The sequence below is a fragment of the Panthera leo genome, chromosome F3 (assembly GCF_018350215.1).
Source record: "Panthera leo isolate Ple1 chromosome F3, P.leo_Ple1_pat1.1, whole genome shotgun sequence".
In the NCBI taxonomy this organism is placed as follows: Eukaryota; Metazoa; Chordata; class Mammalia; order Carnivora; family Felidae; genus Panthera; species Panthera leo.
The window spans coordinates 14,078,584-14,104,773 of record NC_056696.1 but is presented as its reverse complement, the minus strand read 5'-3'; the positions used below and the strand labels follow the sequence as shown (position 1 = coordinate 14,104,773).

Genomic DNA, 26,190 nt, shown 5'->3' with positions numbered 1-26,190 from the left:
GGAGTGACAGTATGGACTGAGGATCCCCTGGGTCACAAGAAGAATGGGTGGCTCCAATATGCTGCACTGTTTATTATAGATAAATAAAATGAAATGAAATGAAAACAAACAAAAAATTTAAAAATATATATATAAATAAAAATTAAAATAATAATAAATAAGGAATAGAAAAGAATAAGAAAGTAAGTGAAAAAAAGAAAATAAAGAATATAAGTAAAAAGGAAGTGAGATCCTATTTCCCCTAGAGCTAAAGCTTGCAGCACTCTATGATCAGTAGACTTGGTGTGAGTGAGTTGTTTGTGTTGGTCTTCTGGGGGAGGGGAACGCTGGGCTCATTCTCCTGCTGTCGTGTTCAGTGGAAATACACCTCCAGGGCACAGGGTGGGTGAGGCTTGGTGTAGGTAGCTTAGGCCTCCACTAGGTGGTGCTGATTTGCTCCTTGAAGACTTTCAGCGCTGATGGGTGGGATGAATATGGTGGTGCCACATTCTTTAGCTCCGGAGCTGAAAGTTTGTGCCCCCCCCTCTTTGGGGGAACCCTCACAGAATAGCAATCAGTCACCCCTCTTGTGTCCCTGGTTTCTGTCAGGACCCTGCGTTCACCCTGCCTGTGTCCGAGCTTCTTTAATCGCAGGCGTGTGACTGAGTTTCAAAACTCCAAATTTTAGAAACTTTTGCAGCCTGGACCGGTGCTGTTCCTCTGCGGGAGGGTCTTGCCATACTTGTGCAACAGCACAAGTGTTTGCCAGCCCGTGCTAGGAGAGTGATCACATGATCATGCAGTGGTTCAGAGTTTATAGCGAAGTAGAGCAGAAAGCTGGCACCCTGGCTCACTGCCCTCAGCCAGAGACCCTGCTCCTGTGCCTGGGAACAGTGCAGCATGTTGGAGCCACCCATTCTTCTTGCGACCCAGGGGATCCTCAGTCCATACTGTCACTCCTTGGACTCCGCCTTGCTTTGCCACCCGAGTACCTTTAAGTCAGGCACGTCCCATGGTAGCGGACTTCTAAAGACTCAGATTTTGTGCCCTGCTGCTTATAATACTTTGTGATAGTCTCCATGAGCAGGGCTCCCTCCCTGCTGGGTACCCACAGTTGTATCTCCCCTGAGTCAACGCTCAGCACTTCCTGCCTTCCGAAAGGTGGTGGCTTTTCTACTTGTAGACCACCAGTTTTTGTTCTCTCAGACGTCTGATTGATTTCTTGGGTGTTCAGCATGCTTTGATAACTATCTAGCTATGTTAGAGGGATGAACCAAGCTTAGGGTCCCTCTATTTCTCTGCCATCTTACTTCCTCCTCCAAGAATCTGCACTTCTGGAAGCTCCCTGAGATAGTCTGTGGGTTGTAGTTTGGAACAAACTATCCTAGGTGGTTTGTCTGGGATAGTTTCCTGTTTCAGGGTATATAGAGGCAGAAGAATAAACTTGGATGAGTCTTCCTTAGTGAATCTCAGACTCTGGAAATGAACTATTTATGTTTTTAAAAAGATTTCAGAATATTTGGAAAGATTTCAAGAGATCATCCTCTTTCTAAAACTTTCAAGGTTATACATTTAATAATAATTTTGTCCTAATGGAGCTATTTTCCCCACTGATTCAGTATCAACCTGACACTTGTTTCTCAATTTGTTCCACTGTAAAAGTAGGATAATAACCATAGTTACTTCCCTGGTAGTGGTAATGATGAATGAAGCAAGTTATGAAAAATAATTGGGACGACAAAGAAATTGGCAAACTTTCTCCCTAAAGGGCCAGATAGTCAAAAAATTTTAGGCTTTGTGAGTCCTACTGTTTCTATCACAGCTGCTCAACTCTGCCATTGTAGCTTGCAAGCGGCCACAGACCGTCAATGTATGTTGTGACTGTGTTCCAATGAAACTTTATTTATAGAAATAGGTAGTACACTGGATTTAACCTACAGGAAGTAGTTCACCTTCTCTTGCTATACAAGATTGATAAATTCTATTATTATTATTAACGATGTAAAGGCTTGCAAATAATCTTTAATAATTAGCAAAATAATCAGTTTTTAATCAAGAAGTATACATACCATCTGCAATTTTTTCAAAGGAAACTGCTTATAGGAGCAATGAAAACAAATGTTGCATTTAAATGGTGGTGTTATTTCAATGGACTCTAAAGAAATAAAGCTTCCACTGATAGCGATTGTCATTACATTCCTCTAGGCACTTCAGAAACAAATCCAGGCCCAAGTAAAGAACAGTGTCCACGAAGGCTTTGGAAAAGTAAGAGGAGACATTTGTCTAAATCTCTAATCTCTGACCTTTTCCCTCTTCAGAAGGCCTTGGTCTGGGTTTAGGGCATAGTTTATCTCCCAAAGCACACTTCATGGAAAGAATGGCTGTAGTGGACAGATAAATTGGATGTTTATTATGTTGCTCAAAGCTTACTGACATTGAATTCTTGTGTCTTTTTTTAGATTTCAGTTCCAAGAAAATGTGTCTCCTAAAAAACTGGTATGCTTCCTTTCATCAGATGACGGAGATTACATATTGTTTTGCCTTTGCCTTGATTATAAAGTTAGAGCTATATACAAGGCTCAATCATTATAATGCTTTTCATCTACTTGGAACATATACTTCTTCCTTGGTGCTTATTTTTTCAAAATGTCAGTGGCTATTTGAAATGTTCTTGTATAGGTGTCTCACACTGTTAATCCCTTCAAATGCTTTTTAGATCTAGCTGGACTATAAACCAAATATTATGAATCAATTAATTGGGGGTGCCTGGATAGTTTGGTTGGTTGAATATCTGACTCTTGATTTCAGCTCAGGTCGTGATCTCACAGTCGTGCGATCAAGCCCCACATTGGACTCCACGCCAAGTGTGGAGCTTGCTTAGGATTCTCTCTCCCCTTGTTCCTCTACTCCTCTTCCCCACTCATGTACTCTCTCTCTCTCTCTCACTCAAAAAAAAATTAATTGATCATATTTGCAAGAAGAGTGCTATTATCTGTGTTAAGTTCCTCCCAAAGCAACATATATATGATTATAAAGAAAATAAACTGTTAATAAGTACTTGATCAATAATAAGGGCTTTTGTCAATAAGTAGATTCTGCAGAAAGGTTATGATCTGCAGTTCTAGAGTCAAGCAAAACTGGGTTCAAATCCCAGCTCCACGACAAGACCAGCTGTATGGTCTTGGGCATGTTACCCAAATGCTCTGAGTCTCAGTTCCATCATCTGACAAGTGGGTATGATAGCCACACCCATCTAACAAAATTATCACAAGAATTAAATGAAGTCAATACTATACTGTGCACTTAGCACAATGTCTGGTCAATGGTAAGTACTAAATATGTATATAGCTATTATGGCATGTTTATTTTTATTTTTACAGTGGTTTTATGTCAAAGTATCAGAAATGTGGCTATTGGCTCAGCTTTCAACATGAGGTGCTAGAAGTCTGTCACATCATTGCCATCGTTTTTTGAGTCTATCCTCTCATTGTTATCTCCAGGATTTTTGAGCAATGCCCCACTAAGCAAATGGAGCATGACGTAACACCCAAGGACTTTGTTACCAAATACAGTCTGGGTAAGGGGACCATTAAGAGCATCACACAGGGGATTAGATATTTACTCACTGTTGAAATTTTCCAATGTTTTAAGCCATGGGGCCTGCTTTTCATTCTGTGCATTTCTATTTATTTCCACACAACTCTGTTATGTAAGGGCTGGCAGCACTATGAACATGGCCATGTTATTTGTCCTTTTGGAGAATCTGGCGAACTTGAGGAAAGGTTGGAATGGCCGAGAAATTTCATGACGCCATTTTGGTGTTTTACACGGACCTAATTCTGCTAATTCTCTACAACCACCTCTCTGTTCCTATCAGCTCTGAAACATAGAATCTAGATTTAATATTTTTTTCTTTTAGCCTTTTTTGTTTTTAAAGAGGAGTTGACTGACACTAAAGTCAAAAGCCTTACTCTGACAGATTAGAACTGAAGCTGGAAAAAAAAGGCCACAGAAATAGCAAGAAGCCCCAGGATTTTCAACAGGAAGGAAACTAGGAGAGTAGATGAGGTTGTTAGTGCCCGTGTCTTCAAAGGCTTCAGTATCCTCTTTTTCTGAGTGACAATGGCACTTCTGGCTCCCTTCCACTGCCCAGGCCCAGTGAGCCGGTACTGGTAGGAGTTGCAGGGTCCGAAATAGAGCTTCACGGCCAGTTTGGGATCTTTTAGCAGGAGAGACAGGAGGTCTGGCTTCGCACCTATCTCTGAAGCGAGCTCGTCCAAGTAGTCGATGTAATCGGTCTGCAGTGTCTGACTCTGACTCTTTCCAAACCTTAATGAAGAACGTAGAGAGGGCAGATTCACAAAATGTTATAAGTCACATAAGATCAGTAGGTGTTCGAGGGCTGTTGAAAGAAAGAAGGGCTGAGTGAATGAATAAATGAGTTTTGAATAAATCGCCAGTGGAAGGTGTGAGCTTATCTCATTAGAAGGCCCAGATCTCAGATTGAGAGTAGGCCGTGAAAGAAATAGTCATGAATTCATGGCAGTTCTGGGAATGTGACAAGGTTTAAAACCAGGATTATTACTTGGTATTTAGTGAGTAGCTTCAGTTCTCCAGGCAAGTGCAAATTAATCAAGATTGCTGCAAAGGTTCATGAGCGAATGCAGATGAAAGCCGAGCTCAGTGTCTTGCACAGAAAAGATACTTAATATTTGCCTGCTAAATTATGAAAGTACTTGGCACTGTGGCTGGAACGTAATAGATGCTTAGTAAATGTTAGATTAATTAGAATTTAACCATGAGAAAACGCCTATATATGAGACCCCCAAGTCAACTGTCCAAGGGTACTTGATCACTACTGAACCCCATTCTACTGTATCACAAAGTATGCTTCTTTGAACTTTCGCTTCACATCAACTCCTTTTATAATTTAGTTTGATAGGACATCCCCCAGCTATCCTTCCAGAGACACTCAGGCCATTGTCACCATCACTGCCCCATCCAATTTCCTCTCTAACCACAGAGAGTGGGCAGCCTGAGAAGATATGGAATTGAACACAGGCATCACACAAAGCCGGATAAAATTAAGTCCAGGAAAAATGTCCTGATTTGGTAACACTTGTAGCTTTACGTAGTTGGTTCTTAAACTAATATGTATAAGAATCACCCAGGGAGAACATAAAAATACAGGTTTCCAGTCTCATCTGGAGGTTCTGATTCAGTTGGTCTGGGTTGTGACCCAGGAAATGTTTAAGAAACAGCTAGGTGGTTCTTGTGGGTAGTCAGATCACTATACTTTGAGAAACACTGCCCTGTGTAAAGAATTAGAAAAAAAATTCTTACAGATCTATTCTTTTTTCATTCCTCTTGATAGTGTCCGCCATCATCGTCTTCTCTGAGGGCAAGGTACACAAGCCTAGAAATAAAAGGCTGGTTTGAGTAGTGGATTTGGTTCAGTATCCTTGCTTTATCTAGTACTTGATTCCCACCATTAAACTCTGGCCCCTGTGACGCCAGTCAGGGCTGCTGTGTTGTTGAACTTTGGGGTGTGCTGCTCTTCTTGGGTTCTAGGTGATGTTGCCCATAAGGGGAGCATGGGCTACTGTGTGAACTCTGAGGTGGAGGGAGTAAGAGAAGTGGCTGGAGAAGGAAGGTGAGCCTGAAGAGCTGGAAGCCACACCAGGTGGCTTGAGCTGTATCCTGAAGGTGATAGGAAGCCATGGGAGGATTTTCTGCAGGTGGTGACAAGATCAGATTTGCCTTTTGGAAAGATCCTCCTAGCTGCCGAATTTTGGAAAATGGGCTCCAGGGAAGTGAGTTTAGTGGCAGCGAGACCAGTTAAGAGGCTGTTGAAGTAAGCCTGGTGGAGGTAAGGTCGAGCAGTGGGGACAGAGAAAGTAGACTGATGTAGGAGTTATCACTACGTGCTTGTGATTACATCTCTGTCCACGGGTGTTCTCGGGCATGTTGAAATGCTCAGTCTCCCCTGGATATGGCTGGTCATCAGACATACCAGAGTCAACGAGTCCATAACCAAGCGCGTCATTAAAGCCCTCCTGGTCAGACTTACGTCTTCTTCCACACGTCCTCTCTCTTCCCTTCTTCTTCTTCTGTCCTCTCTATTCATAGCCCTGCTGTCCCCCCAGTTCCCATACTGGAGATCTGAAAGTCATCTGTGATTCCTGTATCTCTCTCTGATTTTCTACATTCAGCTGATCATTATGTCCTGCGGATTTTATCCCTAATTATTTCCCACATTTCTATCACCTTCACTACTTTCTCTCTGCCTGGCTCAGCTGCATCGTGTTTCAGTAGAGACTTGCAGACCAGCCTTCTCACTGGTCTCCAAGACCTCATTCTTTTCTCCTTTCAAATCTATGTTCCACACTAATGCTGAACTAATCTATTGAAAATGTAAATCTGATAATGTCTCTTCTTTGCTTATAACCTCTCATTGGGTCCTCTGGCTGCAAAGCTTTCTAAAATGGAGATTCTAGGTCCTCAAGCCAGACTTAATCAGGGTCCCTAAGGGTCCACCAGATGATTTTTATGTGTAGCCAGATTTGGAAAGCGCTGACCTAAGTTTTGTATTGTAACCTTCTTAGCATGCCTTACAAAGGCTCCTGTGTCCTGGCCCCTTCTCCAGAAAGAATAATTTCTCACCCCTCTCTGCCTCATGGGTCAGGTTCTGGGAACAACAGACAGCTTGTAATTCTCCACATCCATCATGCCTCTGTGCTTTGGCTCAAGTGATTCCCTTTTCTGCACCTGAGAAACCTGGTCATCTAGGAAGTTTTCCTTGACCACATGCCCTCCTTTACCCCACTCTGCTGCTGCTAAGCATCCTTTCTCTTCCTCCTATACCCTCCATGCATTCTTCTACCAAAGCATTTTTCTTAGTATGTGGAAATGATCTGTTTAAATTTCTCTCTAGTGTTGCCTGGGTGGGTCAATCGGGCATCTGACTCTTGATTTCGGCTCAGTCATGATCCCAGGATCATGGGATCAATGGGCTTCATGCCGAGCACTGAGCCTGCTTAAGATTCTCTCTCCCACTGCCCCTCTCCCCCACTTGTGTGTGCTCTCTCTCTCTCAAATAAAAAAAAAAAATTCTCTCTATTCCACCAGGTTCCAGCACAAGGCTAGGTATTCAATGAGTTTTGGTTGAGCTGAATTTGAACCCTGGGGTCAGGGAGGAATGCAAAAGGCTGTACAGATACTTAGAAAACTTTCAATAGCTGTATGACTTTGTAAGGACCTATGACGTTGAGTTTCTTAACATATTAAGGGCTGGGGCACCTGGGTGGCTCAGTTGGTTGAGCTTCTGACTTCGGTTCAGGTCATGATCTCACGGTTTGTGGTTCGAGCCCCACGTCAGGCTCTGTGCTGACAGCTCAGAGCCTGGAGCCTGCTTTAGATTCTGTGTCTCCCTCTCTCTCTGCCCCTCCCCTGCTCACACTCTGTCTCACTCTCTCTCTCAAAAATAAATAAACATTAAAAAAATTAACGAAAACATACTAAGGGTTAATTTGGAGTTAATGCAGAAAGGCCCTGGGTCTCTGGATTTGCATGTATTCAGAGGAATTTATAAACATCATCTAGGTAAAACTGGGAGTCATAGATCTTTTTTTTTCTCAACTATTCTCTCATGATTCCAGGAAAGGATAGTATGTACTTAGCTTTATGACAATTGAAATTCTATGAACTTTCTAATATTTTAAAAGGATGATTGCAGATATTTAGTATTATTTTATCTCTGTATTTGCTACTTTGAAAATTCTCCACTAACTTTTTAGGATGTTAATCTCACGAGAGCAGCCCAAGTTTGGCCACATTCTTACTGGCAACCTCTGTGTCTAAACTTACTATTGAGCAAGCTCCATCAGGTGTAAAACCCTTAGCCCCTCATTTGGCCCCTCACGTACCTTTGAAAACTCTGGTTGCCCAACGAGCTTGAAGTTCAACAGTTGGGAAAATGGAGCCTAGGGGCTGGATGAAACCAATGCATGCCAGAGTTGACTTCTCCAGGTGAGGAGGGAACATGTACTTATACAGTGAGACCGTATTATCCTTTACTTTAACAACCGACTCTTCCAGGAAGGGAAAAGAGAAAGTATATCCCGTTGCAAAGACAATGACATCAATATCCTCCTCCACTGTTCCATCTTCAAAGATGGCGGAAGTTTCTGTGAGCTCTATCACTCTTGATTTCACCTTGATGGCTCCATAGAGTATACGACTTGGAAGATCATCATTTACTACAGGTTCTTTCATGAGATGTCTGAAACACCCAGAAGAAAATACTTAGAAGGAACATTTAATAAGGAGTCCTGGAACTCTCTTGATATTTTATGGGGTTGGGCTCTTTGAATGAGGTTTCTCAAATATCCACAAAACTTTCTTTCTTTCTTTCTTTCTTTTTTTTTTTTAAAGAGAGAGAGAGAGGAGGGGGAGGGGCAGAGGGAGAGGAAGTGAAAGAATCTGAAGCAGGCGCCACACCCAGCACAGAACCCTATGTGGGTTTGGATCTCACAACTGGGAGATCACCATCTGAGCCAAAATCAAGAGTGAGACGCTCAACTGACTGGGCCACCCAGGTGCCCCTATCCATAAATCTTTCTAACTTAACTAGTTGGTCTACCCCGGACCTTACTATCTTGAGGACTTTATTCTTATATCACAAATCTCTCCCTCAACAAAGAAGGGAAGGCATGTAAGTGATGTGGGTAAAAGGCATTTCAAAAGAGGAGGCATTCCCAAGGACTTAACCAAAATACCAGGGTCAGTCCCTGAATATTCCAGTCATGATTATCCCATTGATATTTTCACTATTGTTTTATGTTATCTGCCTTTAATTATCATGCTGCTCCATTTAATCTCTATCTGATCATAAAGTAAGAAAGGAGAATTTAGTTAAATCCCCATTCGTTTTGAATCTTTATTAAGGGATTAGTATTGCAATTAATGTATAAACTGAAGTTTGGGAATATTTGTTCATCCCAAATATCCACAGAGTCTCTGTATGTGATAGCATGGGTGATAAAGTCTGGTTGTATTTCCGGAATTCCTTTTTGTAGATTTGAGAAACATTTTTTTAATATAAGAAAATACATGCTACATGTATTAGATATCAGAGCTGAGCAGTCATATGGTGTTTGTTAAAAGATTCCGAAGCTCTTGTGTTTTGTGTATATGTATATATTTTTACGTAAGCTTCACACCCAGCATGGAGCCTAATGCAGGGCTCGAACTCACAACCCTGAGATTAAAATCAGAGCTGAGATCAAGAGCTGGATGTGGGGCACCTGGGTGACTCAGTCGGTTGTGAGTTCGAGCCCCATGGCAGGCTCTCTGCTGTTAGCACAGAACCTGCTTCATATCCTCTGTCCCCCTCCCTATTTGCCCCTCCCCTTCTTATACTCTCTCTCTGTCTCTCTCAAATAAATAAACTTAAAAAAAAAAAAAAGAATTGGATGCTTAACCAACAGAGCCACCCAGGCACCCTCTGTTTTTGTATTTTTTTTAAAGGGAAGGAGCCCGCTATCACTAAAGAAAAACAAACATTCATAATGTTTGCTTGTGTTTATAAGATCAGCGATACATAACTTCGAGCTCAGTAGAGATTTATTTTTTGGCAAAGAGATAGTGAATATGTTCTCAAAAGCCACTCATAGGAAGAACCCTTATGGTGTACAGAGTTAGCAAAGCATTAGTTCACATGGAGAATTTGGGACACATGTCCCACTACACCCTTCTGAAAGGAAGGTCACAATCTCTTAGAGAAGCCTTTTCCAAGGCAACTGATGGGATGGGAGAAGATATTTGCAAATGACATATCGGATAAAGTGTTAGTATCCAAAATCTACAAAGAACTTATCAAACTTAACAGCCAAAAAACCAAATAATCCAGTGAAGAAATGGGCAGAAGGCACAGATACTTTTCCAAAGAAGACATCCAAATGGCTAACAAACACATGAGAAGATGTTCAACATCACTCATCATCAGAGAAACACAAATCAAAACCATGATGAGATACCACCTCACACCTGTCAGAATGGCTAAAATTAACAACTCAGGAAACGACAGATGTTGCCAAGGATGTGGAGAAAGAGGAACCCTTTTGCACTGCTGGTGGGAATGCAAACTGGTGCAGCCACTCTGGAAAACAAAAGATTTGTTTTGTTTTGGAGGTTCCTCAAAAGATTAAAAATAGAACTACCCTATGATCCAACGATTGAACTGCTAGGTATTTATCCAAAGGATACAAAAACATTGATTCAAAGGGGCACATGCACCACAATGTTTATAGCAGTGCTATCAACAATAGCCAAATTATGGAAGGAGCCCAAATGTCCATTGACTTATGAATGGATAAGGAAGATGTGGTATATATACAGAATGGAATATTACTCAACAATCAGAAAGAATGAAATCTTGCCATTTGCAACAATGTGGATGGAACTAGAATGTATTATGCTAAGTGAAATAAGTCAGCCAGAGAAGGAAAAATATCATATGATTTTACTTATATGCGGAATTTAAGAAAGAAAATAGATGAACATAGGGGAAGGGAAAGAAAAGATAAAAACAGAGAGGGAGGCAAACCATGAGAGACTCTTAGATACAGAGACCAAAGGGAGGATTGCTGTAGGAGCGGTGGGTGGGTGGGAGGATGGGCTCAATGGGAGATGGGCATTAAGGAGGGCACTTGTTGGGATGAGCACTGGGTGTTACATGTAAGAGGTGAATCACTAAAGTTTACTCCTGAAAACAAAAAAAGAAAAAAAAAAGGTAATTAAGGTAAAATGAGATCATAAGGGTGGGGCCCTGATCCAATAGGATTAGAGACCTCATAAGAAGAGGCATTAAAGAACCAGCTCTCTTTCTCTCCCCCTCACTTGAGCACACAATGAGGAGGCAGCTGTCTGCCAGACAGGAAGAATGCTCTCACCAGAAACCGAATCTGCTGGCACCTTGATCTTAGACTTCCCAGCCTCCAGTACTATGAGAAATAAATGTCTGTGGTTCAGACCAAACCAACCAATCAAACAAAAGCCAACAAACAACAACAACAACAACAAAAGCAGCCTTTTCCAATGTTGGACAGCTCTGGGTATTAGGAAGTTCTTCCCATGATCCTAGTTCTGCTTTCTGAAGCAGCTCTTAATATTTCCTTTTCTTTTTTTAATTTATTATCCAAGTATAATTAACATACAGTGTTATATTAGTTTCAGATGTGTAATATAGCGATTCAACAATTGTACACATTTCTCAGTGCTCATCAAGATAAGTGTACTCTTAATCTCTTTGGTCTATTACATCCATCCCACCACTCACCTCCCCTCTGGCAACCACCAGTTGTTCTCTGTATTCAAGAGTCTATTTTTTTTTTTGTTGTTGTTTTTATTTCTTAAATTCCACACCTGGGTGAAATCGTATGGTATTTTTCTTTCTCTGACTAACTTATTTCATTTAGCATTATAGTCTCTAGGTCCATCCATGCTGTTGCAAATGCCAAGATTTCATTCTTTTTTATGGCCGAGTAATCCAATTAAAAATTGGCAGAAGACCCGAAAAGATGTTTTTCCAAAAAAAGACATAGATGGCCAACAGCTGCATGAAAAGATGCTCAACATCACTAATCATAAGACAAATCAGAACCTCAGTGAGGTATCATTTTATACCTGTCAGAATGACTAAAATAAAAAACACAAGAAATACTAAGTGTTGGCGAGAATGTGGAGAAAAAGGAACCCTAGTACAGTGTTGGTGGGAATGCAAATTGGTGCAGCCATGGTGGAAAACAGTATGGAATTTCCTCAAAAAATTAAAAATAAAATTACCATGTGATCCAGTAATTCCACTACTGGGTATTTACCCAAAGAAAATGAAAACACTAATTTGAAAAAAAATATATGCACCCAATGTTCATTGCAGTATTATTCACAATAGCCAAAATATGGAAGCAACCTAATTGTCCATTGACAGATGAATGGATACAAAAGATGTGGTGTACGTACACAACGGAATATTACTCAGCCATAAAAAAGTTCATAATATTTTCTATTTCATCTCTTTAAGTATTTACTTTTTAAAAGGTATGCAGCACAAATTTGGAATTCAAATCCTGGCATGTCTATAATACCCATACTGTCAGGTTGTAGTTTGAAATGCCGTGTTAGCAATTTGGCTCTTTACCAAGAGGCACCTCTAACACCCTTGCTTTATCAATGAGTATAACATGAAAAAGCAAAATGCCTTTACTTGTTTTGAGGCTGAAGGCCATAATTTGCATGGTCGAACCACCGATTCATCTGCTGTTCCATCATCCATTTTCGAATTATTTTGAATCGTGACAGGACATTTCGGAACATGGAAATAAACCGGGTGTGCAACACCATGTCCCAGGGATAGCCATCTTCGGAGATACGGCTCATGACCCAGGAACCATGTCTGGTGCTGATAAAAACCTGGTAAGCAAAACGGAATGCTGTTGAAATCAGGGCATTGTCCCTTGTGGGAGGAATCTACTGTGTAGGTGATATATCACATATATGGCTCAGAGAAGAAGACTTACTCTGGGTTACCTGGCTGATTAATGGCAGGGCTGGGAGGTAAACCTTGGCTTCCTGACTACCAGGTTTTTTTTTTTTTATGATACCACACTGTAGGAACCAACTAACCAACTAATCAGTGAGTAATGGAGCTTTTTGGTTATGTGGCTGGGGTTTTCCAATATGTCCCTCCTCCCTTCCTCCATGGTACAAGATAAGCAGAGAGCATCCCACCTGAGCAGCCTTCTTACTCAGCTCAACGGCAATATCTGAGGCCGAGTTTCCTAGTCCAATCACCAGGATGTGTTTCCCCTCAAATCCCTCTGGATGCTTGTACTGGCGGCTATGGAAATACTGGCCTTTGAACTTCTCAATACCTTCAGGGGAAGAAGAGAGAAATCCATGAACCACGTACATTTCAGTAAAAGTGCATTTTCAGCTTTTCTTTTCTGGGGTCAGTTATTTATTTTACCTCTTCCCCTCTTAGGGGGGTTGCAATGGCAAGACCGATTGGCAGACTCAAAGAATTAAGTATAGAAGAAATGCTAGCATATGGCACAGGACCAAAAGAGCTGATTTCAGAGGCTGCAGCTTATATATTTATTAGAGAATAAACAAATGGCTTCAATGAATACAGCAGAGTCAGATGCTGTCTTCTCACTACCCATTATCCTATTTTTTTTAAGTTTATTTTTTTATTTTTGAGAGGGAGAGAGGGAGAAAGAGAGAGCAGGGTAGGGGCAGAGAGAGGGTGACAGAGAATCCCAAGCAGGCTTCGCACTGTCAGTGCAGTCTGATGCAGGGCTCAAATCCATGAACAGTGAGATCATGACCTGAGTCAGAGTCAGATGCTCAATCGACTGAGCTATCCCTATCCTATTTTGGATTGTATAGTGATACTTTAATACCACTTAACACATGTATTCTTTTAAATGTTATTTGACATATATGAAGTGCTATTATTGTAGTTGTGTAATAATTAGAATAATATTTATCATTCTTATTTTGCAAAAGCAAACAAAAACGAAAATAAACTAAAAACAGGCACCTAGAAATTGAAGGATGCTTCCTACATTGCGGTAAGTCAGTAGCTCACTGGACAAACCTTTTTGAAGACAAGCCTCTCTCTGTCTTTCCCAGGAAAATATGACTTTATTAAAGTATTTGTCTTTGATCATGGGTTGCTTGAAAGAACCTTTAGATCATTAGTTTTCAAAGTGTGGTCCTTTGGTCAGCGTCATTAGCTGGAACCTGGAAACTTGTTGGAAATGCAAATTCTCAGCCTCATGATACCTTATCTACTGAGTTGGAAATACCAGAGGTGGAGCCTAGCAAGTTGTGGTTTTAAAAGCCCACCAGGTGATTCTGTTTGCTTTGGGGTAGAAGATCTTATGCCTGGCTGTATATTAAAATCACTTGAGCAACCCTTAATTGATCTAGGCCTACCTTATATCATTTGAACTTTTGGGGGTCATTAGGATGTTAGAAACTCCACAGGTGGTTTGAGTGTGAGGTCTGGACTGTGAACCACTGTATTAGACATTCCCCTGAGGGCCTTGAGAAGGAAGTATGCTCTCTGAGAGAAGGGCCTGTGAGGTACCAGGAGAGATGGATGTGGGGTTCCATTGGCTACATCCCTCTCCTTCACTCTCTCTGTGTCCATCAGTGTCCTGTAGGAGCACTTATTGCCAGGAAATCTCCTCAATATCCCTGTGTGTAGGCATGGCTCTGAGGAAAAGTCTCCAAGGATATAACAGAGTCACAGGGCTTGGTAGGCTAGATAAAGGCCAAGGTAGGCACCTGGATATAAGGGCCTTGCCAATGGAGAACCAATTTGGGTGAAAGTTCTCTGAAATCCCAGGGAAGATTTAGTGACTTTGGAGGAAGTTGGCCGAAGTCCCTGTGTCATGAAGACCCAAAGAGGTCAATGGGAACAAAGATGGCGTGTGGAGCTTTTCATCTTTCTGGCTCTATCCAGATCTTAATATTATGTCCCGTTGCAGTAGCTAGTTTTGCCTGTCAATCCAATCTGCGTATAAAATACCTGGACGCTGTAGGGCAGCCAAATTCGTCACCTCGAAATGAGCCTCCTTGGCATGTGAATTATTTTAAGCTAGTAATTTTTAAGGCACAGAAGGCTCCTTAAAACAGAAAAACCTTTGACTTCCCCCAACTGCCTAAAAGAATTTAGACAGAGGACCTGCTCCTGGGAGGGAGCTGTCACTGTCGATAACTACAGTATAATATGAACTAGGGAGGTAGACAGGGAGGAACTTAGCAAAGTCTGTTTGTTAAACTTCCTCTCTGTGTCCCATTGTTTCCGTATGGGCCATCAAACAGAAGGCTTCTTCACCTTCCTGTGAACTGACTTCCTTCCCTTTGAAGTCCTTAACCCGTGCCCCCTGCTCTTTAGCTCAGAATGGCACACAAGCCTCAATTGCCTGACTGCCTTCCCGTGGGCCTCATATTCTTACGGAGTCTCTATATGCATAATTAAATTAAACTTTTTCCTCTTAGTCTGTCTTGCCAATTTAACTCGGAGACTGGCCAAAAGAATGTGGAAGGGTCGAGGAAAATGTTTCCTCCCCAGCAAGACCTACTCCAAAAAGCTGGGAATCCCCGCAGGCCTCACCTGGAAAGGAGTCCAGTGGGATGTGAGGGAGGATGTGATGGCCACTGCAAACCATAACCGCGTCAAAGACAGCGCTTTGCTTCTTGCCGTTGCTCTCAGTAACAACCTCCCATTGGCCAGAGGATGAGAAATCTGGGTGTTTTCTCACACTGAGGACGGTTGTCTTGAACGAACACAGAGAAGGCATCATTGAGCGTTCCTCTGGCATAACAGGGGCTTCATTCAGTAGTACCCTGGGAGTGGGGATGGGTAGACTCCATCTCGGTTCCATTCAAATCCATTTCAACTCACTGAAGACAGAGACGGCGAAGCGTCCCCTTCTCATTCTTATTTGGCAGGGAGCTACCAAGGATATGGTACTTTGTGCAAGAGGCCTGACTCAGCAGTGAGAACCTGTCTGTTAAGGACTGAATAAGGACTTGAGAGAGACAGACAAGTTCTGGGCAAGATACAAAACACATGTTTATTATTCAAGTGATCGCACAGTCAGTACTGATTAAGAAACTTTTATGTGTCCACCTCTGTGCAGAATCTGTGCTAGAGAAGACATCTCGTGTGAAGCACTTTGCATGGTGCCTGGCACATTGTCAGCATCCCATGAATGGTAGCTGTTCATATTAATTATTTTTAAAACAGAGTACATCATGTTAGCAATATAGTTCATGATCTCATTTGGATGAAATAATTTATGTTCATTAATTTTTTAATAGGAAATCCTTTTTTTAAGTTTATTTTTGATAAGATTTATTATCTCTCAAAAATTATTTCATCCAAATGAGATCATGAACTATATTTCAGAGAGAGAGAGAATCCCTAGCAGGTTCTGCGCTGTCGGCACAGAGCCTGATGTGGGGCTTGAACTTACAGGCCATGAGATCATGACCTGAGCTGAAATCAAAAGTCAGATGCTTAACCCGACTGAGCCACTCAGTCACCCCCATTAATTTTTTTTTTTTTTAATGTAGCTCACTGGAGGTCTATGAATTTGTAAATGCACATAAAGGTTATACATCTTTGGTGTTTAAGAAACAATGTCAAGTGGAAACAAAGTTTTTCTTACTTCTAGAGTCCTGGCATGCTTCTCTGGCTTACAAGTATTTGAGTCCCATACACCTGCTTTTCAAATTTTCAGATATTTAAAAAAATGCTGGGTTGGCAATTTTTGAAGCTGTGCCAATTAAGAAAATATATAGACTATTAGTATAAAGTTTGCGAACGTATTATAAAATGTCTGGGCATTGTTGGCTATGAGAAAAGATTTCAGATTTGCAGTTTAGGGTAGTATATTAGCTAAAGCACTGTGGGTTATTGCTACTAAAAATGTGCTTTGGGAACTAACACCTTCAGTGCAACTCAGGAGGCTATTAGAAATGCAACAGAGCTTTTATAGATTGAGTGGAGCCCTAATATCTTATGACTTGTACCAAGAGACTAATAATGGAAATGAGTGTTCCTAACCCCTCTCTAATCTCCAGGAATCCAACAGCAGTAATGCAATAAACAAAAGAAACAGCTCCCTTGCAACTTTAACGTGACCTTTCAAAGAACACATAACACAAACGATATCATAAGAGGACAATATATCTGTTAAATAAATTGATAGTCAAATGGGCAAAGACCTATTAAAGCTTCTGGTACAAAAAAATCTGTTATTCATAGGATGGTTCTACCAGGCATTGGGGAAAACTACATCAGATACATTTTCATGGTAGTTACAAATATAGATTTCCACCACAATCAGCTACTATAAATTAATAGAATGCAAACCTGGAACAAAAATGAAGTTACTGAGAAAATGAGATTTTTTTTTCTTGTGTTACAAGAAAATAAGCTCACTCACAGTTATTTATCCAGAGGTATAATTTAATTTTATTTCCTAAGCACAGTTACTAGTTTTCAGAGTGTAGGTTATTGATAAAAATCCAGCATGTATAGTGAGAATATTGTTCTTGTTGATTATTTGTTTTTGAGGGAGCACAGGAAAGGTGGCTCTAATTGTATCTAAAAATGATCCAACAAGCCTTATGTTGCCAGAGAATGTGCCATGCCTCCCCCCCCCCACCAAAAAAAAAGACCAAAAATAGTTTCTACAGGCTTATGAAATGGAGAGCTGTGAGTTTATTTCTTACGTATTTCTCAGCAATTCCATTTCTACAGAGAAGATCCAAAAATGAAATAGCAGTTTGATTTTCTTCTTCTATTCTTTCAAGGGAAATGAGGCTAAGAGTCTGCAGGGGTTATAGATATTAGCTTAAGTGCAGTTTCATGGTCAATATCATCATTATTCAAATCCTTAGTTTTAACAGGTGATTTTCCTCTTCTGCTAATGTGCATGTAATCTATAATATCGGGGTTAGTGACACTACCTTTTGGGCTTTCTATCTTGCTCTTATCTTTCAGCAAAGAATTGGATTGAAATGTTTTGTTTTCTTCACTTTTTCTTAATTACCAGAGTAACTTCTCTATTTAAATGTGAGCTGAACCCATGTGGAGAAAACCATTCCCCCCAAAATACAATACCTGGAACTGAATATATTTTAGAAGATCAAACTCTCTGGCAAAAATCCTGAAATATTCCAGGAGCTTAGAATTGTGCAGGAAGTTTGGAAAGTCTTCAGGCATCGGAAAGTCACTGAAACAGGACATTTCTTTGCTGGTGTTGCTGATGACAGATTGATAGATACTCGCTCGGCCATCTTCAACATCCTCCTAAAGAAGCAAATAAAAAAAAAGTGATAATCATGTTGCGTTTAAAACGGTCTCTTGGTGTTTTACTCTTTTTCCGAGTCTAACCCTTGGGTTATGTGATCGTCTTTCACTGCTGTAGAGGGACTACAGTTACTGGGTGCTGAGGTGCAGCTTACATGTTCCATCATCCCGTGTGAGAGGGCCTCGTTGGGGTCCTCCAGTGTTGTTCACTGGAGGGGCTATTGACACTGGTGGATAGGAAGTGGGGACAACCCTCGTTTTGGCACATTGCAGGATATGGGGCACCTCTCTACCTGCTTAATGCCAGCCCCATTCCGGAACTCCCTCTGGAGAGCCTATCTCCACCTTCCACCTCTTTAGGACCCAACAAACTCTGGGATACTGGTGAGGAAGTATTCTGGAGAATTGTAACTAAAATGAATACTTCTGGGAGCAGGTAGTTTTCACATCTTAGTTTGAATGCCCCACCTTCATTTTACGCTTTATGGAAGCCAACCTTCCTCAAGTGCTAAAAGTGAACAGCATTAGCATCCATCACATCTTCGGCTTGAATCTAAATCTTAGCCACTATACTTTGGTAAAACCGCAGACAGCACATGCTATGGTTGAGTTTATAGTTTCCTCTAAGCGCTGTGCATACTGATAATGTTCTTTATGTTAAATTATGTAAGAGCGAAGTGTCCCTGAAATCGGCATGTTATCAAAGAGGCTTGCTCAAGAAAATTTAAATGGCGCCACCCAGGAACTCCTCAATTAATGCTTCTGCAGACTAAGGCATAATTCAGGCAAACAGTAGTTGTTATTATGATGCAACGTTAGGGTGCAATGTAATGAAATGGAAAAGTTGCAGGAACTCGTGAATTAATTGGAATAGGTTACTCAGTGATACAGAAACAGCACTCCGTCGTTTCCACAGAATAGTAAATAAAGGAAAGTAAATATTGAACTCTAATCCTGCCACCATAATAACTCAGTTGTGCATGTTTCTCTCTCATCATTATTCATGAAGAATTGTTACTTTCCTGCCAAACCTTTAGATCCAGCCTCCTTAAATCTTTGGCAGCACTGAAAGAGGCAGCCTGGACTAGCTGAAGGAATCTGGTTGTTGGAGTTAGACACGGCTTTGAATCCGTCTCTCTTTAGACTGTGTGGCCCGGACCAGTCAGTGCAGTGAGGTTCAGTCTTCTCATCTATAAAATGGGCAGCTACTGGATGCTCAACAGTGTTGTTATTGTCTGTGTTATTAAGGAAGCTACGAGCTTCAGCAAAGCTGTTGGTTAAAACTCCCCATTCACCGCAGTACATGAAAGGCACTGAGGGTAGCTTTTCTAGCAGCAAGATAACCGACACAGGCACACTCACCATCACACCTGAGTTTTCTGCACAAGAGGTTGGATTTGATTTCGACTTAAAGAAGAAGAAACTGTGGGACCTTTCCTCTTTTATCAGCAAAGCTCTTTATATGCATTGGGCCTCACTGTGTCCTAATTTCAGGATTATCAGTACGAATATGAGTTACCAAAGCAAAAACAATGTTTGTGCTCAGATCATGTCATTTAGGAGTGGTATGTAGAATGCTTGCTAACTAAGTCTACGTTTTGAGGATCCATCTCCCTCATGCATTCCTTCTATCTCTCCTCATCCATCCATCCATCCATCCATCCATCCATCCATCCATCCATCCATCCACAATTCATGCCTACTATAGATCAGGAGCCAAATGCCTTTTTGAATGTGAACAATGTGTTTACCTTTCCTAGTCTGGAATCAAGGCTCAGATTGTACCGTTATTTCAGTTTCAAATGGCTTGATAAAAGCTAGTCAGTTTAGGGTCAGCCAGCTTTCTAGGTGATTACAGTTTGGTGTGATGTTCACTGTATGTAAGTGCTTGAATGTCAAGGGAGTTTGCGTTAGAATATGAAGTGGTTTCTGCCTCATACACAAGGATACAATGACCCTGAACTCTGGATCAATAAATCATTTTAATTTTCAAACACTAGCTTCAAATTGTATACGACTAGGGTCAAACTGATATTTCTGGATGTTTCAGCGTGGTCAAGTACAATGTCCTTGGTAAGACTAAATGTCTGACTTTCTTATCCGGCCAAATTCTCAAACTTGGAAATGTAGTTGACCCTTGAACAACATAGGTTTGAACTGCATGGCTCCATTTATACATAGGTATTTTATAGTACAGTACTTATGATTTTCTTAATAATATTTTCTTTTCTTTAGCTTGCTTTAGTGTAAGGATATAGTATATAATACATACAACATACAAGATATGTGTTAATCGACTGTTTATGTTATCACTAAGGCTTCTGGTCAATAGTAGGCTATTAGTAGTTATGTTCTAGGGCAGCCAAAAAATTTGTTTTAAAGTTTATTTATTTATTTTAAGGGAGACTGTGTATACTGGAGGGGCAGAGAGAGGAGAGAAGGAGAATCCCAAGTAGGCTCTGCACTGTCAGTGCAAGGAGCCTGATGTGGGGCTTGAACTCAGGAACCCGTGAGATCATAAGCTGAGCCAAAATCAAGAGTGGGATGCTTAACTGACTGAGCCACCTAGGTGCCTCAAAGGAGGAGCCAAAATTTATACACCGATTTTTGACTGTGTGGGAGTCAGTGCCCCAACCCCCATGATGTTCAAGGGTCAACTGTGTTTCGTGAAGCAAAGAGATACCAATTATTTTTTCCTCAAGATCAGATAATTTTATAAGTGGCACAGAGGAAATGTGAGAGCTCTGAAGTCAAACTGGATCGATGGCCTGATTCTACCACCTTTAATGGCTTTTTAGCCATGGGCAAGTTACGTAAGTCAGTTTCCTCATTTTCTCCTGTAAAATGGGGTTCATTAATAATTCCAACACCGATCAATTGTTATCAGGCTGAGATTAGGTAAAGTGCTTAGCACAATGCCTGTCTCTAACTAAGTGCCCAACACATGTCTGCCTCGATTGTTACTATTATAGGTCACGAGGATTAATCTTACTAAACTAGTCATAGTTTGACTAGTTTGACTCTTGAAAAAGCTAAACTAAGATTGTTATAGTGTAGCCAACATGCTGGTTTTTTCACGTGCCAATACAGTGGCTTTCAAATGTGGTTGGCTCCTCCGTCAGGTCAATTTTAAGGGGCTCTGGAGTCATGAGAAGGACTGCTTGTGATGTCTGAACCCCTACAGAAGTTTCAGAGCCAGGGCAAGACTCTCCTCTGGGAGTTCTACTGGTGTCAGCAATTGTCAGCAATCGATGATGACATCACAAGTTTTTCTCTGAAGATCAAGTAATAATCTTTATTATGGTTGATTGGTATACAGCTGTTAAAAAAAAGCTTTGTTTCTATGTTGGCTTCCTTCTGTGTTGGCTGAGGCAGATGTCTATGTGTTTAGACGAATCTGGGTAAAACCCTTTGCTGATGGTTGAGAAGGGAGAATGATTCTTATTAATAAACAAATAACATATCAAGTATGTCTCCTGTCCACAGGCCCTGAGCTTTGAGTTAGGGACTAAATGCAAACAGGACACAGAGTTTCTGTCTCCAGGGAGCTTGTTATTACATTGAATAAAAAGGCATTTGGTGGCACAAAAACAGACAATCAGATCAATGGAACAGAATAGAGAACCCAGAAATGGACCCACAAACGTATGGCCAACTAATAATCTTGGTCAAAGCAGGAAAGAATATCCAGTGGAATAAAGACAGTCTCTTCAGCAAGTGGTGCTGGGAAAACTGGACAGCAACATGCAGAAAAATGAACCTGGACCACTTTCTTACACCAGACACAAAAATAAACTCAAAATGGATGAAAGACCTAAACATAAGACAGGAAGCCATCAAAATCCTGGAGGAGAAAGTGGCAAAAACCTCTTTGACCTCTGCCGCAGCAACTTCTTACTCAACACATCTCCGGAGGCAAGGGAAACAAAAGCAAAAATGAACTACGGGGACCTCATCAAAATAAAAAGCTTCTGCACAGTGAAGGAAACAATCAGCAAAACTAAAAGGCAACTGACGGAATGGGAGAAGATATTTGCAAACGACATATCAGATAAAGGGTTAGTATTCAAAATCAGTAAAGAACTTATGAAACTCAACACCCAAAAAACAAATAATCCAGTGAAGAAATGGGCAAAAGACATGAATAGACACTTCTCCAAAGAAGACATCCAGATGGCCAACTGACACATGAAAAGATGCTCAACTTCACTCATCATCAGGGAAATAGAAATTAAAACCACAATGAGATACCACCTCACACCTGTCAGAGTGGGTAACATTAACAACTCAGGCAATAACAGATGTTGGCGAGGATGCAGAGAAAGAGGATCTCTTTGGCACTGCTGGTGGGAATGCAAACTGGTGCAGCCACTATGGAAAACAGTATGGAGGTTTCTCAAAAAATTAAAAATAGAATTACCCTATGACCCAGCAATTGAACTATTAGGTATTTATCCAAAGGACACAGGTGTGCTGTTTCGAAGGGGCACATGCACCACAATGTTTATAGCAGTGCTATTGACAATAGCCAAAGTATGGTAAGAGCCCAAGTGTCCATCAACAGATGAATGGATAAAGAAGATGTGGCATATATATACAATGGAGTAGTAGTCGGCAATCAAAAAGAATGAAATCTTGCCATTTGCAACTACATGGATGGAACTAGAGGATATTATGCTAATTGAATTAGAGAAAGACAAATATCATATGACTTCACTCATATGAAGACTTTAATATATACAAAACAGATGCACATAGGGGAAGGGAAGCAAAAATAATACAAAAACAGGGAGGGGGACAAAACATGAGAGACTCTTAAATATAGGGAGCAGAAGGTTGCTGGATAGGTTGTGAGGGGACGATGGGCTAAATGGGTAGGGACATTAAGAAATCTACTCCTCAAATCATTGTTGTACTATATGCCAACTAACTTGGACATAAATTAAAAAAAATTATATATATATATATATATATATATATATACATACATATATATACGTACATATATATACGTACATATATATACATGTATATATATACATATATATACATACATATATATACATACATATATATATATATAAAGGCATTTGGGCTCTGAGGATGGAAGAATGGAGACAGAATAAGATGAGAAGCTTTCCTCTCAGCCAAGACAAAGACAGGGAGACACAGCTTTCAAAACATATAAATGTAACTCCTATTTATTTAAAATAGAAATAGTACCTAAAAATGATATTTAAGCACAAATACTGATAGTCTGAATTTCCTAGCAGATAGAATTTGCTACGATTTGCCTGTTTAAGAGAAACGGTCATATGATAAAGTATTTTCCTAATGTAGAATTTTCTGAATGTCAGAATACTATATAGCAAAATAAAATTAGTTCAGAGAGCCCTGATTTAGAATTTACGATCTTTTGATCATAGATTAGACTGAAGTTTATCTTCCACTGTGTAAGAATAAAAAGGTTGCAAAAACTAAGTTTAAGGAAGATTATAATGGTAATATTTAACCTACTAAAGGGAGCAAACTTATACAGTGAAAATAGATTCAACTTATTATAAATGTGAGTTACAAACACTTATAAATTAGTCATTTTCATTGTGATACATTAGCATGTTGACCTCGACCAGTAAATATTTGTTCTCTTGGCTAGTTGCTCTAAGCAGTTGGAAATAATAAAATTGTATTTCTTAAAAAATTTCTACCACTCTCCAAATTTTCACTCTTTCCGATGGAACTTATAGCTCTCTGTTCCATTGCTTGAAATAAGTACAACTGAAACTATTTTTACGTTCTTGTCCTACAGTTAGGGGAAAAATTGTGGTTCCCAAATGCCATTCATGGATTATTGCATGATAAGATTTCAGGAGAGCTTTGAAAAACATAAACTTTGAGCAGGTCTGGTTTGGGTCCATTCATGTGTATTTAAGACATGCTTCCCCAGCTGGGGTGCCTGGGTGGCTCAGTCCCTTCAGTGTTGGACTCTTGGTTTCTGCTAGGGTCATGACCTCATGGTTTGTGAGTTGGAGCCCCAAATTGGGCTCTGTGCCGACAGCAAGGAGCCTGCTTGGGATTCTCTCCCCCTCTCTCTTCTCCCCTGCTCATGCTCTCTCTCTCCCTCTGTCTCAAAATAAATACACTTATATAAAAAAAGTGCTCCCCAGCTGATTCTTATGCACATGAATGTTGGGAGCCACCGTCTTTATTAGACCGTTACTGCATTCTGCTATCCGTCTAGTAGGTTGGTACCTCCCTAGATCTCTGGCTTTGCTCACTGATAGTGACCCCTATTTAAACTCCCTGACTCCAATATTGCCTACTTTCTTTACTGCCTTCACGGTAAAAAGTATACTTGTTGGAATGGGACACACGTTCTTCATGATGAGACCCTGACTATTCTCTCCGGCTTCATCAATTTCTATTCACCCACCTGCCTCCTTTGTTCTAGCTGCATCACGTGACTTTATCTTCTCTAAGTGTGTCAGGTTTCTCAAGCTCCTTTGCACATGCCATTTACTCTGCCTAGAGCACTGCCTAGAACACAGGCCTGATCTCTGCTTATTGTCAAGACAAATGAAAGCATCTCATCGTGTAGGAAGCTTGCCCTATTCTCTACCGCATGAGGTTCTGTGCTTTCCATAACACTTAGAGTAACGGCCCTTATAAAATTGCACTCTGATATGGATTTGCTTTAGTATTTCCTCTTCTGAACTATGAGCCCTTAGCCTGCAGGGACTGTGCATTTGTGCCTGTTGAGTACTGTGAAAATTAGTAACAGTAAACGTCACTAAAATGGAGTTGGGAAGTTTTGGCCCTATCACTCATAGTCAATTGCAGACCCAACAGGAAGAGATGGATTTGACCTTGCACATGGACACTACTTTATTCTTCCATTTGGAGGAAGAGACACTTTCCTCACCTCCCCCCCCCCAACAACAGCTCAGCCAATGAGAAGCCACCATACCTCAAACCCCAAGTTTATTCTAATGGGCTTTTAGTTTATAACAGCCTTCCCAACTTACCGTTTTCTCCTTTAAAAAGCATTCCTTTACTTTGTTCCCTGGATTGCGCACAGTTTTGCCACAGCTTGTTTGTCCCAGACTGCGATTCTCTTCTATTCCTCAATAAATCTGTCTTTTGCTGGTAAAATGACTGTCCGTTTTTAAGGTTAACGGTACCTAGTATATGCTGGGGACATGCATGGTGCAAGATGAGCTAATATGTTTGGTGAAAGAATGAAAGAATGAAAGAATATGTAATGTTAACTAGAAGCATTTTACCATCACTGCAAATAGGGCTTAATGATAGTAAAATGGACAGTCAGTGGTATAGTGGGAATGAGTACTTGGTTTTGCTAGTCGTACGCTGTAAACTTTTTTCCTTTCTTCACACGTAAACATTACTTTAAAAATATTGTGGCAAGTTAACCAATATATATCTTGAACTACTGGTGAACAGACTTAATTGAGACCCATCCATAGTATTTTATATTTCACTGCCTGGAGAGTTACAAATATCTAACATGTTAAATTTGGTTATTAATAAATTTGCATTAATTGGGCAGCAAGGTACAAAAACCTAAGTTATATTGAATTACGCTGCGATAGATTCTTGGGATAAGCTTACCTAAGAGAACGCCTGGAAGTAAAACAAAGGGAAGGCGGTTATCTCTTCTGGAGAGGAAATGGCTGTTCGTTCTAAACCAGCAAAGAGGAGCAGAATCTGCCACCCTCGACTATGTCTGTTTGGCATGGGGATTATTTTAAACTGGTTATTTTTTAAGAAACAGCAGACATAGGTGAGGCTTTGAAAACTGAGTAGAAGTTACCTTTCTGTGAGAGATATTTACTTGCATAAGGGAAATCTCTTGCTTGCATAAGGGTGTCTCTCTTGCTGTACCAAGATGAAGGGGATGAGTCAGTCTCTAGAAACTCTTATCAAAGAAGAAGGCAATGGCTTAAATCTACACAACAACCTCCCTCTGACTGCTTTTCCTGGGTTACCTCTTGGAACTGACTCCCTACCCTCAACATCTTCTCATGTCTTTAACTAAAGGTGGTCTTTAAGGTGATGGCCATTTCGGGGAGTTACTCAGTTTTCCTGAGTCTCTCCCAGGTATACAAGATATATACATGTTATTAAATATTTGTTTCTTTTCCCCCCGTTACTCTGTCATATAGCAATTAAATTATTAGACCCGTTACCCTGTCATAGATCAATTAAATTATTAGACCAGCCAAAGAACCTAGAAGGGAAGAAGGGAAAACTTTTCTGCCCCTACATTAGTCTTGTATAATGTTAAACTTCAAGTG

At 40.6% G+C, this 26,190-nt stretch overlaps 1 protein-coding gene across 3 annotated transcripts in view; it reads right to left on the bottom strand.

The window, feature by feature from the left end:
* Nucleotides 1–3,474: 3,474 nt before the first annotated feature.
* FMO2 (flavin containing dimethylaniline monoxygenase 2) overlaps nt 3,475–26,190 on the bottom strand; it is a 28,814-nt gene continuing 6,098 nt past the window's right edge. For 2 of the 3 annotated variants that reach the window (XM_042925758.1, XM_042925757.1), the window contains exons 3-9: nt 17,687–17,875; nt 15,167–15,329; nt 12,769–12,911; nt 12,245–12,450; nt 7,905–8,260; nt 5,323–5,395; nt 3,475–4,308 (exon numbers count right to left, since the gene is read on the bottom strand). In XM_042925758.1, coding sequence (XP_042781692.1) covers nt 3,960–4,308; nt 5,323–5,395; nt 7,905–8,260; nt 12,245–12,450; nt 12,769–12,911; nt 15,167–15,329; nt 17,687–17,875 — 1,479 coding nt within the window. In that variant the 3' untranslated portion in view covers nt 3,475–3,959. Of the gene's footprint in view, nt 4,309–5,322; nt 5,396–7,904; nt 8,261–12,244; nt 12,451–12,768; nt 12,912–15,166; nt 15,330–17,686; nt 17,876–18,030; nt 18,138–26,190 lie in introns of those variants that run through there. The other variant, XM_042925759.1, reaches the window with a different exon arrangement.